This window comes from Schistocerca cancellata, chromosome 2 (assembly GCF_023864275.1).
Source record: "Schistocerca cancellata isolate TAMUIC-IGC-003103 chromosome 2, iqSchCanc2.1, whole genome shotgun sequence".
Classification (NCBI taxonomy): Eukaryota; Metazoa; Arthropoda; class Insecta; order Orthoptera; family Acrididae; genus Schistocerca; species Schistocerca cancellata.
Genome location: NC_064627.1, coordinates 592,447,833 through 592,465,144, shown reverse-complemented (window position 1 = coordinate 592,465,144; position 17,312 = coordinate 592,447,833). Strand labels below are relative to the sequence as shown.

General features: G+C 41.2%; 1 protein-coding gene across 9 annotated transcripts in view; it reads right to left on the bottom strand.

Moving 5' to 3' along the window:
• LOC126162229 (zinc finger CCCH domain-containing protein 13-like) overlaps window positions 1-17,312 on the bottom strand; it is a 260,877-nt gene that overhangs the window by 193,839 nt on the left and 49,726 nt on the right. For all 9 annotated transcript variants that reach the window (XM_049918590.1, XM_049918593.1, XM_049918591.1 and 6 more), the window contains exon 4: window positions 1,807-2,006. In XM_049918590.1, the coding sequence (XP_049774547.1) occupies window positions 1,807-2,006 (200 nt within the window). The remainder of the gene's footprint in view (window positions 1-1,806; window positions 2,007-17,312) is intronic.

Genomic DNA, 17,312 nt, shown 5'->3' with positions numbered 1-17,312 from the left:
GGAAGAAAATAATTTATAATAAGGTTAAAATAATGTGTAATAAACAAAATGACAACCATACAAATTAGAAAAACTCATAGACCTAATTGCACAGTTTTTGCATGTATGTCATTTGAAAACAAAAACAACAACTGGCAAACTGAATAGATTTTTCAAAACTAAGCTTCTGATGTGTGTGAAACAGGCACTCTAAACCTCTCCCCTGCCACCCACACCCACTGAGGGAGGGGGGAGATAGACAGAGGGAGGGAAGGAGGGAGAGAGGGGAGTGAGAGAGAGAGAGAGAGGCAGGACTGTTATAGAACATCTTGGCAGGTATGTAATTTAAATGTGCACACACTGATACAATGGATCCACTCCTCTCCCTCTCCTCTGCCCAAACACAAGCTTCTATGATTTGCATAGGTGGTAACTCTCTCCAAAGTAGCCTTCTTTCTCACTGGCCTAAATCTCTGCTAGCAGCTATTCTCTCCTGCCTCTGCCACCCTTACTATACCCACTCCAAGCCAACCTTCTGCCACCATGTAAACTACCAGCTCCACCCTAGCACATCCATATCTTCCTTTCCTTACCTCTTTATTTCATTCTGGATCCTCCACCTTCTTCATGTACTATTTTTTTAGCATTTGTCCTGGCAGCATTCTACACTGCCCCTGCAAGTAATGTATGTGCCAGCTTGCTGCCCCAGTGTTCACCTACATATATGACACTAGCAGTCTTTTGTAACAACTCCCACTCCCCCATCCATATTCCTCATCCTATCCCCCTTGCCAGACCAGTTAGAGATTAGTAATCAACTCCTATAAATATTTATAAAGGTAGAAAAACAGTGGACAGAGATCAGAAATAGGCAGCTTAAAGTGTACAAAAATGTGGAAAAAGGAAGGAAGGTCAGAGATTAGAGATTAATGTCCCATCAAAGACATAGTCATTAGAGAGGGAGCACAGGCTCAGACTGGGGAAGGAAATCACCAGTATGCTTCAAAGGAACCATCCTGGCATTTGCTTCTAGTCATTTAGGAAAGAGATGAAGAAACAAATCTTGATAGCTGGGTGGGGATTTGAAGCATCATCCTCCCAAACATGAGTCCAGTGTCTTACCATAGCACTACCTCGCTCAATAGAGCACTGTGAAGGAATGGAAAGAGGCATGTTAATAGAAGCAATATTGACCATGGAATACTGAACCACAGGATCAATCAAACAATGGAAAATCCAGATGGAATGTAACAATATTAGAGAAGGAAAGTTGCCTCTCACCATATAAAGGAGATGCTGAGTCGTGATAGGCACAACAAAAAGATTCATACAATTACAGCTTTTGGCCAGTAATGCCTTGTCAAGAATAGACACACACATACACACACACTCACACAAATGCAACTTGCTCACACGACTGCAGTCTCAGACAACCGAAACCCTTTACGGTTGTCTGAGACTGCAGTCGTGTGAGCAAGTTGCGTTTTGTGTGTGATGTTCTGGATATCATTATGTTTGACAGTAAAAATGAATGATATTGGCTCTCCAACCCTTCATCTTGGGCTATCACAACAATGTTCTTGATATGAATGAAAGGTACTCTGATAAAAAATTAAACATTATGAAACAAACAGTCTGCATTAGGAATGTATAGCTTACTCATACCTGTCTTCATATACAAACAAAATGGCACTCCGCAATAGTGAAAATTTAGTGAACCAATCAATTCATTTACAATCAATCTCTGAATTTCAAGAACATATCCAGCACTAACAAATTATGTAAAAGCAGCTATTATAAATGGAGTTACAATGAACAGTGAGCTACCTTGATTTCTTCTTTAGCCCATGATCAGTCTCAGAAGAGGAACTGGAATCACGCTTATTTTTCTTGGATTTTAGCTTCCTATGTCGAGTATCTGTTGAACTACTGCTTGATGTTGAGCTGGTATCGTCACTGCTTGAGCTAGAATCTGTTGAAGAGGTTGTGGTGCCCGATGTTGATGATGAACTGCTGGGCCCACCATGCTGTCAATAACAAATTTACAGAACAAACTGAATTTATGTTACAAACAGAATTCAATTACATGTGGCAGTTACACACACTGTAGGTCACTAAAACTGCAACAAAATGAAGACAGAATGTAACAAATGTCAAATTGTCACAAGGTACTTTATGCTTCAATGCGCAAATGATTAGAATTTCAGCACAACAGTGCAAAGTAGGTATAGGAGAACTGTCATCTACTTTCTGTACATAAGGAAACATTACACAGTAAATTTCTCATCCATAAACATCATCTGAATGTTGTTTGTAAGAATATCTTGTTGCCCTCATGGAAGAAGGCTAAATGTGTCCGCGTACATATCAAAACCTAAAAGCAGCCTGATTGTGGCCTGTTGAGACTGCATTTCATGTTGCGAAATACTGCTACTCAAGTCAATCAGGATTCCACAACTGTCATCTCAATACGGAATCGACAGGTTCAGGAGGGCAGTACTCAACACCAAGCACGATGTCAGCAGCCCCGTATGCCCGGGAGGACAGATATAGTGCTCAGTCGGCTGTGCACGATTCTACAGATCCACCACACACCTTGAGCCAGGAAATGGACTCATTTGCAACAATACAAGTCTCCATGCAGACAGTATGACAATGTCCGGAGCACCACTCACTGTCAGCATGGGGACAATTTTGCAGCACCCGACGACACAGCAGCAGAGAGAGGTGACAGTTGTGGCCCCAACAATGGTCCCAACAAGTCTGGACACAGCAACGACTTCATGAGTCTGGTTCTATGTACAGCACCATGTTGGATGTATTCGTATACAGAGGCTCCAATGAGTATGAACTTTATTAGTTTGCACTTGTCATCAGCATACGAACCCAATTTTCAGCTTCATAGTACAGAGTGCCACTGGGTACAGTACGGGACTACCTATGGTTCACATAGTTGGTAATGTGGACAACAGCCATTATAATATGTAAAACATTCTCAGTTTTCTTGCCACGTCAATTCGGAATAAAATCTCAAGCTTTCGATGACAGCCTCCATTGTCATCATCAGGAGCAACTGTCTGTCTTCACTGCTGCTATGGTGGCCTTATATAGCCTGTGGATGGCTTGTGATTGGTCAGCAATGTCTGCACTGGTGGCACTACCGCTTCCGTGAGGACATAAACCCTGCAAATAAAATCTCTGCTGCATCTCTGAATCGAGCGCTCGTTTCCATGCACCGCTCAGATAGGGTAATGCAGAAAACAGGTGTAAAGCTTAACAGTTGTCGTAGCTCAGCCAGGCAGTGGAAAAAACTGCCGCAATTCCACTGAAGGATGACACCATTAGACTGGGAAGGCATCGAACATTCAATGAGGCAGTTTACGCCTCAGGGTCACCTGCTGCCACCAACTTATCACCTGAGCAGTCTATATCCATGGTGTCTGAGGGTCCGGCGAAATCTAGGTCCTCAGCAGACGCCAGAATCTCCACTTCATCCCCAGATACAGAGCTTGTAGGTAGTGGTGGTGTGGGTGCCACCGCAATTTCCTTGGTCTTAGGGGTTTTCTTTTAGACTTTTCTTACTGCTCCTTGGGTGTCTCTGGCTGGGAGGGCTTCACTGATTCATTCTTTGGGACTAAGGCAATCGTGAAGCCCTATGACCAGCTGCTTTTAAGCACTTCAGCCACTGGCGGACGTCATCTTTCCCAATAGCAGAAACCTGGGAAGAAAGTGACCCAAGGGATCCCTTCCTGGCGAGAGGAGCCAAAGAAGACTTACGCTTCTCTGGCTGGGAAGTGGGGACTGCTGTCCCTGAATGTTGGGGGGCAGTGCTCCCGAGGTAGGTGGTGTGGGAGCAGCAAGGGGGGGGGGGGGGGGGGGGGGATTGAAAATTGGCCCCCCACCACCACCGCCATCACCATCAAGGGGGTAGGTGTAGCCTTCTGGCTCTGAGAGCCGACTGGAATTTGAAGAACTGATTGGGTTACAACTTTTCTCGTAGCGATGGCGTATGAGGAGGTCATAGCCACACGATGTAGATGCTCATATTTTCTCTTAACTTCAGTGTAGGTCAGTCAGACCAGGTTCTTGTATTCCATGAGTTTCCCCTCTTTCTGTAAAATCCTGCATTCTGGTGAGCAAGTTGAATGATGCTCTCCGCAGTTGACACAGATGGGAGGTGGGGCACATGGAATATTAGGATGTGATGGATGCCCACAATCTCAATATGTGACACTGGAAGTACAGAGGGAAGACATATGGCCAAACTTCCAGCACTTAAAGCACTGCATCGGGGGAGGGATGTATGGTTTGACATCACAGCAGTAGACCATCACCTTGACCTTCTCAGGTAAGGTGTCACCCTCGAAGGCCAAGATGAAGGCAATGGTGGCAACCTGATTATCCCTCAGACCCCGATGGATGTACCACACAAATTGAATACCTCACCGCTCTAAATTGGCGCGCAGCTCATTGTCAGACTGCAAAAGAAGATCCCTGTGGAATATAATGTCCTGGACCACATTTAAACTCTTATGTGGTGTGATAGCAACAGAAACATCCTCCAACTTGGTACAAGCGAGTAATGCCTGTGACTGGGCAGAGAATGCTGTTTTTATAAAGACTGACCCCGAGTGCATTGTGGACAAGCCCTCCACGTCCCCAAACTTGTCCTCTAAATGCTCTACAAACAACTGTGGCTTCCTTGAAACAAAGGAGTCCCCATCAGTTCTTGTACATACAAGGCACCGGGGTGAATAAGGTTCACTGCCATCCTTAGCCTGGCGTTACTCCCATGGTGTGGACAGAGAGGGGAATGATTTAGGGTCGTACTTTCTTGCATTATACTGAGACTTGGAACACTTAGAGACTGCTGGTGTCTGATCACCAGCAAGGGATGACATGGTACACTTGGGGGTGATGGGTATCTACTCCTTGGCATACATGGGGAGTTAACGGCGCAGGCATCAGCAGAGCGATCCCTGTGTTGTCAGGGGGCTCTGCATAGTGCATGATAGAAATGCACCCAGGAAGGTGTCCTCACCCAAGAGATGGGGAATGAGCTTGACTGCAATGTGACGACGAGAAAGTGGGCTTAAGATTTCAAGGCACGATGGACACGATGCACCATGTAAGGCGCCCTTCCCCAATTGGCTCACTCTTCGGGAAAATTTTGAAAATTGAGGTCAAACACCACTGAGGACCATCACATAAAGGCCAAAATGTGTGATACTCCTGTTAGTCACCTCTTACAACAGGCAGGAATACCTCAGGCCTATTCTATTCCCCAGACATGCAGGGGAGGCTCCTTCTTCAGGGATAAGGGTTGAAGGGGAAGGAAGAGGGGTGACGGAAAAGGACTGGTGAGGTCTAGGAAAAGGGATAGATTTCAGAAAATGTCACACAGGATCACGGGTCAGGGGAGACTTACCAGATAGGACGAGAAGGAAAGACTGAGTGTTGTGGACTGCACCAGATGAGATTTGAGAATCTGAGAGCTTAGCAGCCCCAAGAATCAGTCTTTACTTCTCACCCCATCCAGTAAGTCTCTCCTGACCAGTGGTTCTGGGTGACTTTTCTGAAATCTACCCCTTTTTCTAGACTTCTCCACTCCTTTTTCTTCACCCCTCTTCCTTCTCCTTCAACATTTCTGCCTGAAGGAGGAGCCACTGGCTCCAAGAGCTTGCCTAATCATAACATCCTTTTATGTGTGTGTTGTTCTGCTGCTGCTTGGTGAGTAGATTTTTTATCTATAAAATTACATTATATTGTCAAAAACTGATCATTTTTGTTGTTACACTGATGAATGTGCCACACCAAAACTGGTCACACAGAAAACCTTAAATCACAAAGCATCTGAAAAGGGCAACAAAGCACAATGACAAAATGTTGTGCCTAAAAGACATTGTGATCCAGCTGATACCAAAGAAGCTCCTATAACATCAGCATAAGCTATAGATTATACCACAGCATTGCAGATATATTATAATTATAAAACTATTAGTAAGTTGAAAAATCTTCAGTGCTCTTGTCCTGCTTCTGAGACACTGAGGTGGAAAGGTTGAATTAAACTACAACAGCATCGAGTGCCTCACAATTTTAAATTGATTAAGTCAAATACCTGAGACAGTAACTCAAAATTTAAACAAATCCAAGAAACAAAAATCCACAATGAAATAATGACAATATTATGAAAATGATAGACAGTTACCCACCATACAGTGGAGATGTTGAATCGCAGACAAGCACAACAAAAAGACTTCAGCCAAAAAGGCCTTCACTGGAATTAACACACATGCCTGCCCCCCCCCCCCCCAATTCCACACACACACACACACACACACACACACACGACCACAGCCTGGCCTCGGCTGCCACAGAGACTGTGGTCATGTGTGTGTGAGATGCATCTGAGTAAATGTGAATATATGTAAGCGTACAAGGGCTATACAAAAAGTAAGGTGACTTTTCAAATAGTGCAGGCAATGTACATTCGATTATCAATATTTTTTGTGTGTTGGTACACATGTCCCAAACATAAGTTGTTCACAGTTTCAAGTGTACAGCATACTTTATCTGTTTTTGACAGATAGAATGGTTAGACGTGTTTCAATGTGTTCGGCGATTTTCGATTATTATAAAAAACGTAGCAAAGAATTTGCATCAAATTTTGTGTGAAAAATGTGGAACTGATTACTCTAAAACACTTGAAATGCTAACAGGGGCATATGGTGAGTCTGCACTACGTAAAAAAAAAAGTTTACAAGTGGTACGAGCTCTTCCAAGATGGCTGAGAATATGCCGGTTATGAACCTCGCTCTGGACACCCCAGCACATCAACAACAGATGACAATATCAAAGCTGTGAAGAAAATTGTTTTGGAAAATCGTCAGTTTACCATAAGAGAAGTTGCTGAGGATGTTGGCATAACAGTTGGCTAGTGTCATGCAATTTTTCAGATGTTTTGGGCATGAGATGTGTGCCAACAAGGGTTTGTTCCAAAACTTCTAAATTTTGATCAGAAGAACCATCGCATGAGCATCGCTCAGGAGCTCTTGAATGACGTCAATGATGATCCTGATTTGCTCAAAATGGTCATAACTGGTGACGAAACATGGGTTTACAGCTATGACATCAAAACCAAAGCCAAATCATCCCAATGCAAGCATCCCAGAGAGCAAATACCGAAAAAAGCAAGCCAAGTTCAATCGAATGTCAATGTTTTTTTCACTGTTCTTTTCAATTACCATGGCATAGTGCATCACTAATTTTTGCCTCAAAGTTCATACGGTAAATACGGAGTATTGTCTTGATGTTATGCACTGTTTGCAAGAAGCAGCAGGCGAAAAATGTCAAATTGTGGAAAAACAATTCATGGATTTTGCATCACTGTGACTTTTTCCTGTTCCCAAAACTGAAGAGACTTATGAAAGGATGAAGATTCTCAATGATTGAGGAAATAAAAACTGTATCACTGGAAGTACTCAAGCCTGTACCAAAAAGCGCTTATGAGAAGTGCATTGAGGATTGGAAGAAGCGTTGTCACAAGTGTATTGAATCTCGAGTTACTTTGAAGGGGACAATATGAATATTGCTGAATAAATAAATATTTCTTCATAAGAATATATAGTCACCTTACTTTTTGAACACATCCTCTGTGTGTGTGTGTGTGTGTGTGTGTGTGTGTGTGTGTGAGGGTAAGTGGATGAGTGGTCTAATTCCAACAAAGGCCTTTTTGGTCAAAAGCTTCCTTGTTTTACACTATTTTTGTTGTGCCTGTCACTCAACATCTCTGCTATACGGCAAGTAGCAAACTATCCTTTTACAAACAAATGAAGATATATGTGCTTGGTACCAACTCCTGAAATCTGTTATTGGGTTGAAAGTCTCTGGCAGGCACTCTGTGAAAGAAGACCTTGGGATATCAAACACTGAAATTTGAATGACCATACATAAAAACTACTGCATGGATTCTGAGTGGAGAATTAAGGCTAAGCTGACAAACAGGTTGTCAATTTCACTATGAAATTGCTTAGTAGAGGATTTCATTTCACAGCTACAACACAAAATCTACAGAATTTGCTGAGACAACATAGTCCCAAGAAAGACTATTTCAACACAGTTTCTCTAGAATGAGAATGAAGTGTGATATTTCCAGATTACAAAGGGCACGCTATAGTCTTTTTTAAGTGAAATGATAAGAATGTTCTTAGACTCTGGCTGATACTTCATGCAGATTACTAACACTAATTTCAGACAAAAAACAGGAAGGGGAGACTAAAAACCTGTAACAGTGAGTCTATCCTGTGCATGTGTCTTCATACTGCAACCAATATCCATTTAAACCTGCCGCTGTATAAAAACCTTAGTCTCCCTCTAAAATTTCGCGCACGCACACACACACACACACACACACACACACACACACACACACACACACACACACACACTCTCTCTCTCTTCCCTCCATAACCAAATTGTGATTCGTTGACGCCACAAGATGTGTCACATCAAAAAATTCCTTTCTTTGGTCATATTGTGCCATAAATTTCTTTTCTCCCCAATTATACTCCATGCCTCCACGTCAGTTATTTTATTTACCCACCTGATCCTCACCATTATTCTGTAGCAGCTCATTTCAAAATCCTCTATTCTCTTCTTGTTTTACGAGTTTATCAGCCATGTTTCACACTTGAACAAGACAATACTCCAGACAAAGACATTCAGAAAAAACATGATTAAGAAAAGACTTTGTAACATTTAAATTTATGTTCCATGTTAACAAATTTCTCTTCTTTCTTTTTGGTAACTTGTCAGCAACCAATATCATCTCCAGTTTGGCCACACCAGTTATTTTGCTGCTCAGACAGAAAATTCATCAAATACTGTAGTGTCTAATTTCCTACGCTAATTTCATAAGCTAATTCCCTCAGCATTGCTAGATACAGTTCACTCACAGTCCATTCCCCTTCATCACCTTACCACCTCTTTTCAAGATGCTATCCATTCCATTCAGCTACTGTTCCAATGTGTTTGCCATCTCTTGACAGAATTACAGCCGCATTAGTAGTACTTGTCACTTAACGTGTGACACAGATGGCATCACTGTGGCAATCATTAGTGCTCATGTCACCAAGCCACTGTTATTGGTATTTCAATGTTTTTATTTTACTTCTATATTATCACGTGCAATGTTAAGTACAATTTGCTATGGCCTACGTGTAGGGTAGGATCGTCATTTCAGCAAAGGTCATTTGATCTATGAAATGTGAGCTGCTGACAACACGCTCATGTTCCCCCATATTGTTTCCTAGGATTTTGTTCCAAAACTAAAATTAACATATTTTCATGAGCACCATAACTAAGTGACAGCCTCACGGGCTGCCCTGGGCATGCCTAAATGTATTCTGTCTACTGAATATAATGAGTTAAGTTTTAAATAACTCTTCCATTGCAAAAACTTCCTTCAGATGACCACATCCTTGCCTATACCGGCCAGGTCACTTTGTGAGCCTGCACATTATCAACATGGAGGCTTGAACAGAAAAAAGGACAAAGTTCTTCAAGACAATGTTTAACCCATTATTATGAAATGCTCTCATATTTCTACAATCAGTGGTTTTTTATAGCACATTAATAAAACATATATAATGAGTTCCAATACTATGGTCAGTTTTGTTACTGTCTCCTTGCGAGGGGAAACTGCACCCATATTATTTCCGAAGGACATGAAGCTAACTGTGTACTTTAATGATGATGGCATTTTCCAGACAGAGAATGTTAGATTCCTTGATTGAGTAGGGACACTGGAATAAGTGAGTGAGTTTTTGAGATAAGTTTAAAGGGATTAAACAACGAGCTCATTCCCTTTAATAATCAAAGCCTAAAGGTTTTGAAAATATAATGTAATTGCATAGGTATCAAAATCTATGCCCCAAGTGGCAGCAGCACAACACACATATAAAATAAGGTTTTACTTATGCAATCTTTCGGAGCCAATATCTCCTTCTTCTGGCAGAAGGGATGATGGGGAAGGGAGAGGGGTGAATGGAAAGGAACTGGAGAGATTAAGGAAAACGGGTAGAGTTAGGAAAAAATCACCCAGAACCACGGCTCAGGGGAGACTTACCAAACGGGATGAAGGGAAGTCCAACGCCTAAAGGTTTCCAAGAGAGGAAGAGGACGGACAGCCAATTTGATATTAACAGCATCATCTGAGGCAGAGAGCCATGTAAAATGCAGAGCAACACCGAGAAAATAAAAGTCTAAAACTAATGACCTGAAATTAGTTAGGAAAAGTGTGTTATTTTGGTGTTCAGGATAGCTGTGATTGCATAATTTAGTAGTAATTGGTGACATTTGATCCATACAGGAAGAAGCATAGCCTCCATCATGTGGGTGTATAAAGGTTCATCAGAAAGGAATAAGTCATAAAGCGCATCATGTAGAGGTGAACCGGGTCTAGAAGCAGTTAATATTAAACAGGATGCTGATCCACAAACCAGACACTGAGCAATTCAGTACAAATATAATGCACTGGATGTGGATGAATAGTTGGCAGAGCTGCATAACACATGTGCAGTTGAAAACTGTAACTCACGGGTGAGAGCTTGGGCTATGTTTAAATCACTGGAGTGTCCACCCGCCACCTCTGGTTGTCTTAGTAATTCCTTATGTCCATCAGTGAGATGTTCCTGAAGCAAGGGGAATCACCAGTTCTACTGCTTTTAGTATTAAAATAGTTGTGTGCTACATTAAGTTGTTGATGTTCCCTTACACAGTAGCACTGGTTGTAAAGGCAGTGTTGAAAGCATGCCAATCGGTTTTCTTGAGGGCCGATCCTTGAGAGTGATCGGTTGGGTAATGGTGCAGGATGGTCATGACAATCGGCAAATGATCACTCTAATGATCACTCTCACTGTGATCATCATATACTCTCCACTGGACTGAGGGGAGGAGGGTGAAGCTACTGGTTGAGAGATTGATGGCTGTATATGTTCCCTGAACTGGTGTGCCACTGTTTAGTAAACATAAATCAAGGTCTGTTAACACTTGTTCCATTAGAGTGCCTCAGTTAGGTGATATGTCACCATCTGGCAGTGGGTTGCAGGTGCTGAAATTGCTCAGGAGAAAAGGTGGAGGTAGCTGATGGATCAGGTCAATTATCTCTTTATCCATCAGTTCCCTGCTGGAGGGAGATAGGCATTACAGGGAGTAAAATCCTTAGTTCAAGCTTACTGCTAGACTAAAACTGTGTGCCAGACTGGGACTTGAACCTGGGCCTTTGCCTTTCACAGGTACATGATCTATCAAATGAGCTATCCAAGCACAGATCAGAACACACCCTCACTGCTTCATCCAGCCAGAACCTCTTCTCCTACCTCCTAACCTTCACATACGATCTATTGCATACCTTGCAGGACTAGCTCTCTTGAAATAAAATATATCAGGTTTTTCACAAATAAGTCCAGAATTTTTGTAGGATGATAGGTTTGATATAGGCAATCATTTTAAGTATATGAACTTGTGGTCGCTGATGCATATTTAATATTTACAACAGTAGGTGACCTCAAAAGTCATTGGTCCACCCAATGGTGCGGTAACAGGTGGTACATATCCATTAGTTTGGATGGCTAGTGTCATTTGTTTTCAATGATACCCACACACTAATGAGGAAACTCTGTACTAGTTCCATTTGTCCTCAATCAGTGCTGTGTATCTGAAGTGAGCTGTCATTTGCATACTTCACTTCCAACTCAACATAATTCATAATTAAGTGTTATACCAAAGGTAAGGTAGCGTGTTGTGGAACAATGGTATACACTTGCAAATGTAAAAAGATTGTTTACTCTGTGTTAACGTGCATAGGACATGGGACATTTCACATGGAATGAACTCGCAGACATGCACTTGGCCTCTGATGATGCAGGAACTACGGAAGAAGCACAGCAGTTGCACGCAGAATGTTATCCAGACAACTACCAAATCAGAGAACATTTGCTGCTGTGGACTGTCAGCTTCATGAATGGGACACATTACAGGGGGATTTCCATTTCCATGCTCAAGGTTGACCAAGGTGAGTTCACAATCCTGGTTTCAAGGAACAAGTACTGGAAATGTGGCTCCATAAAAATGTTAAACAACAATCCTTCAGGCAGTGATACTCCACTACTCTTGCTCTAAACGCTAGTTCTAGCAATGTTTGGAGAACTCTGTGTGATGATCACCGTCATCACTACAAGTTGTGTAAGGTACAGGACATTCTACTCATTGATTTTTCAATTCTGAATGACTTCCCTGTTTGATTTTTGCAGCAAAGAGTGCTAACTCCTGACTTCATAAACAATGTTCTGTGGACTGTTGAATCGACTTTCGCCCATGAAGGAATGTTCAACAGTCGCAGCTCCCCATTAATGGTCTCACAAAAATCCTCAAGGTACAGCTGTCCACCATTTTCAAGAACGATTTTCAGTTAATGTTTGGGCTGGAGTTATTCACAACCAAGTATTGAGTATTGGGGCTTTCCATTGTTCCACACTGTCTAACTGGTCATGTTTACTGCATATTTCTTGAACACGTACTTCCTGGTCTTCTTGAAGATGTGACATTTCAAACTAAAAGACGAATGTTTTACCAGCACAATGGGGCAACTCTTCATTTCACAAACTGAGTGAGAAGATTCTTGGATACACAATACCCTGGATGCTGGATTGGACATAATGTCCTGTTCACTGTTACCCAGTGTCCACCATTCCGTGCTTGGACACTTGATTTATGCCATCAAACCCGTAGTGCACACTTGAAGTATTTACTGCTGTAATCACAATTCACAGTGATGTTTCCTCTAGGCAAAGCAAATGCACTTTGGCGTTGTCTAGTGCACTAACTATGAATCAGATACCCCATGTTCATATACTTAAAATGTTTGCCTATATCCAACCTATCATCCCAAAAAATTATGTACTTCCTTTTAAGTTTTCTATTCTACCTACCAGTTACAGTATCAAACATTTACACTCTGATCCATAGAATGCCAGTGCTGTTTTTCCTGATTCCGTACTGGCAGTTGAGAATATAACTGAACTATCAGTTTAATAAGTCATAGTTGCAGATACTAATATGAATTTTGTACTGAAGAATGGAAGCACTGGTAGAAGCCAACCTCAGGAAAGATCAGTTGGGTTCCGGAGAAATGTAGGAACATGCGCTCCCCATTTTCTACCCCTGCTTCCTTCAAAATTTCAAATGTATTCCTGCCAACATTGTCAAAAGCTTTCTCTGAGTCTACAAATGCTATAAAAGCAGATTTGCCTTGCTTTTACCTATCTTCTAAAATCATAACTTCAGTACTGTCTCACATGTTCTCTTTGTAATTGGAATTATTACAGTCTTTTTGCAGTCTTAGGTAGGTAGAAGTATGAGATGGGTGAAACATCCTTTTACATCTTGCACACCAGGCGGAACAGTTTCATCATTGTTGGCTGTGCACAGAACATCAGCAGTTTTGAGGGAATGTTGTCTTATCCATGGGCCTTGTTTTGACTTGTGCCTTTCAGTGTTCTGTCAAATTCTTCTCGCAGTATCGTATCTCCCATCTCATCTCCATCTACTTTCTCTTCCTTTCCTCTAGTTCATTTCTAGTGCATAGCTATTCTACGTATTACTTTTACCTTTCGGTTTTCCCTTATTTGCGAAGTATTGGTTTTCTAATACACAGCTGTTTCTCTTTTCTCCAAAGACCTGTTCAATCTTCATTGGGTGGTATCTATCTTTCCCCTAGTTATACATGCTTCTGTGAACTTTCATTTGTCCTCTAACCATTCCTGCTTACCCATTTTCAACCTTCTGTCCAGTCTCTTCCCTTTCACCTGCTTCATTTGTTCCATTTTTATGTTTTCTCCTTTTATCAATTAAATTCAATACCTCCTGTGATGTCTAAAGATCTATACTAGGCCTTGTCTTTTTACCTAATTGATCCTTGGCTGCCTTCACTATTTCAACTCACAAAGCTTCCCATTTGTCTTCTACTGTATTCCTTTCCCCTGTTCCAATAAATCATTGCCTAATGCTCCCTCTGAAACTCTCAACAACCTCTGGTTCTTTCAACTTATCCACATTCCATATCCTTAATTTCCTAACTTTTTGCAGTTTCTTCAGTTTTAATCTACAGTTCATAATCAATAAATTATGGTCAGAGTCCAAATCTGTTCCAGGAAATGTCTTACAGTTTAAAATCTGCCTCCAAAATCTGTGTTTTACAGTTATATAATCAATATGCAGGCTTTTTTCCACATATTCAACTTTACTTCACGATTCTTAAATTGAGTGCTAACAACATTTATATTATGCTCTGTGCAAAATTCTATCAGGTTTCAATCCAGTTCATATTCTCATTATTTTTCCTCCTCTGCTTTTTCCTGCTATCAAACTGCAGCCCCCTTTCACAATTAAATTTTCCTTTTCCTTAAATGTCTGAATAATTCCTTTAATCTCATTCTAATGTTTTTCAATCTCTTCATCATCTGCGGAGCTAATTGGAATACAAACTTGTACTACAGTGGTGAATGTTAGCTTCTTGTCTATCCTGGTTATGAGAATGTGTTCACTACACTGTTCATAGTAGCTCAACTATATTTCTATTTTCTTATTCATTTTTAGACTCCTCTTGCACTACTCCTATTTTCGTTTATATTTATAACCCTATACTCACTTGATCAGAAGTCCTGTTCATTCTGCTACCCAACTTCATTAATTCCCATTATATCTAACTCTTACCTACACATTTCCCTTTTTAAGTGTTCTAGTCTACTTACCAGGTTACAGTATCTAACATTTCACACTCTGGTCCATAGAATGCCAGTGTTATTTTTCCTGATAGCAACACTGTCACAAGTAATCCTTGGTCAGAGACCCGAATGGAGGACTACTTTACCTGGGAACTATTTTACCTCCTGAATATTTTGCACAAGACGATGCCATCATCATTTAACCATAAAGGAGATGTACATACCTTGAGGAAAATTTCCTTTGCTTTCTGCCATTTGTAGCACCAGCACAGCAAGGCCCTGTTGGTTGATATTACAAGGTCAAGTCAGTCAGTCATCAAGACTGTTGCCCCCTGCAACAACTGAAAAGGCTGCTGTCCTCTTCAGAAGTCAAATGTTTGTCTGGTTTCTCCGTAGATACCCCTCCATTGTGGTTGCACCTACAGTATGGTTATCAGCACCCCACCTCAGCAGCAAGGTCTGTGGTTCATGGATGGGGGTGGGAAGGGTAGGTTTGGGGGGGGGGGGGGTAATGAAATAATAATTAAATTAAAACAGAAACTCCACCACACAGTGACACCCATTTTACCTCAACCCCATGAGGGTTGTCGACCGATTCCTTAATTTCACGAGCTCCAAACCACTACACAAAATTGTATAATGTTTAAGCCTTTCAGCCAATCAGTATCAGGAGCTGAATGCACATATTTTCATTCGAAATTTCCAGCTCAACTTTATCGATTCTGTAAATTACTACTACTTAGCAACAACACACTTCAGAAGTTTCTGTACATCAACATGGAGAAATCATCCGACCTTGAGCCAGTCTCTTAGGACCAGACCACTACCCACCATACTGAAGAAGGCCTCCTGCCCCTAGGAGACAGCCCTGTTAAAGACAATAGCTACAGGAACAGCACACTGGCACAACCAGGAAAAGATGTTACATACTAAATTCCTTTTTCAAAAATTGTTTCATTTAGTATGACGATACTCTGGGTCTTCCAGTCAATGACTGCATGAATTTAAAACTCACAGATATTAAACAATGGAAACCCAGCGTAGGCCAAGGCCAAAGTGTGGAAATCTTTTTGTTGTGCCTATCTGCAACTCAGCATCTCAACTATATGGTGAGTAGCGAATTTCCTTCTCATAACATTGTTAAACTCACAGATACTGAAATAAGTGACTGTAGGATACAAATTTTTACTAAATTGTTCAAAAGATGAAAAGCAATTGGAGCAGGTGGGATACCTATATGATTCTAAATACAGTAATTTATGTAAAAGATTTTGCTGCTATTCTAGCATCAAAGTACCATTGGTCACTGAAAGAGCAAAACATTTCAATGACTGTAAAAACTGCATAGGTCATTCCCGTTTTCAAGAAGAGTCATCAAACAGATGCACACACCCAGAGGCTTATACTGCCAACATCAGTCTATTATAGAATTTCAGAATATATTTCTTGCTGGCATATCATAAACTTTTTAAGAGACCAAATATGTCCTCTGTAAGAATCAATGTGGGCTCTGAAAACAAAGATTGTGTGAAACCTGGTACACTCTGTTAATCCACAGAACCAGAACGGCAGTAGATACCAGCACCCAGGTAGATATGTGCCTTGACTTCGAGGAAGCATTTTCTTGTCTTGTAATGATTACACGACTGTCAAACAATCACTGGAAGTAGTATATAAATTTATTATCTGGGAGTATGTGCACAGAGCAATATACAGTGGAACCACCACATAACACAAACTGCAGGAAAGACAAATGCTAGACAGAGATTCATTGGAAGAATTCTCTGGAAGAGCAGGCCACCCACAAAGGAGGTAGCAAACAAAACATTCATTCTACTAATACCAAAATATTATTATCAATCTCGGATATGTACCAGATTGGACTGATAGAGGAAATAAAGAAGAGCCAAAGATGAGCAGCATGATTCATGAAAGGTTCATTTAGTAGTCCAAAAATGTCACACAGATACTCAGTCAACTCCATTGGCAGACATTACACGAAGACATTGTGCATCACAACAAGTTTTACTGTTGAAATTCCAAGAGCATATCGTCCTACATGACCAAACCAGTATATATTGTTTCCTTCTACAAATATCTCGTGAAAAGACCATGAAGGCCAAATCAGAGAGATTCGAAACTCACATGAAAGCTTACAAACAAATGTCCTTCCCACACACAATGTGCAACTGGGACAGAAAGGGGGGAAGTGACAGTGGTACACTAAATATCCTCTGCCACACACCGTAAGATGGATTGCAGAGTACAGAGGTAGAAATATCTACAGCCAAATCTACATCCATAATCTGCAAACCACCACGAAGTGTGCAGCAGGGGGTACATCTCATCGTTAGTTATTAGCATTTCTTCCCATACCATCCACATATCGAGTGTGGAAAGAATGATTGTTTGAATGCCTCTGTGTGTGCTGTAATTATTCCAATCTTATCCTCACAATCCCTATGCGAGTGATACATAGGGCATTGTAGTTTATTCCTAGGGTCATCATCTAAGGCCAGTTCTTGACACTTTGTTAGCAGACTTTTTTGA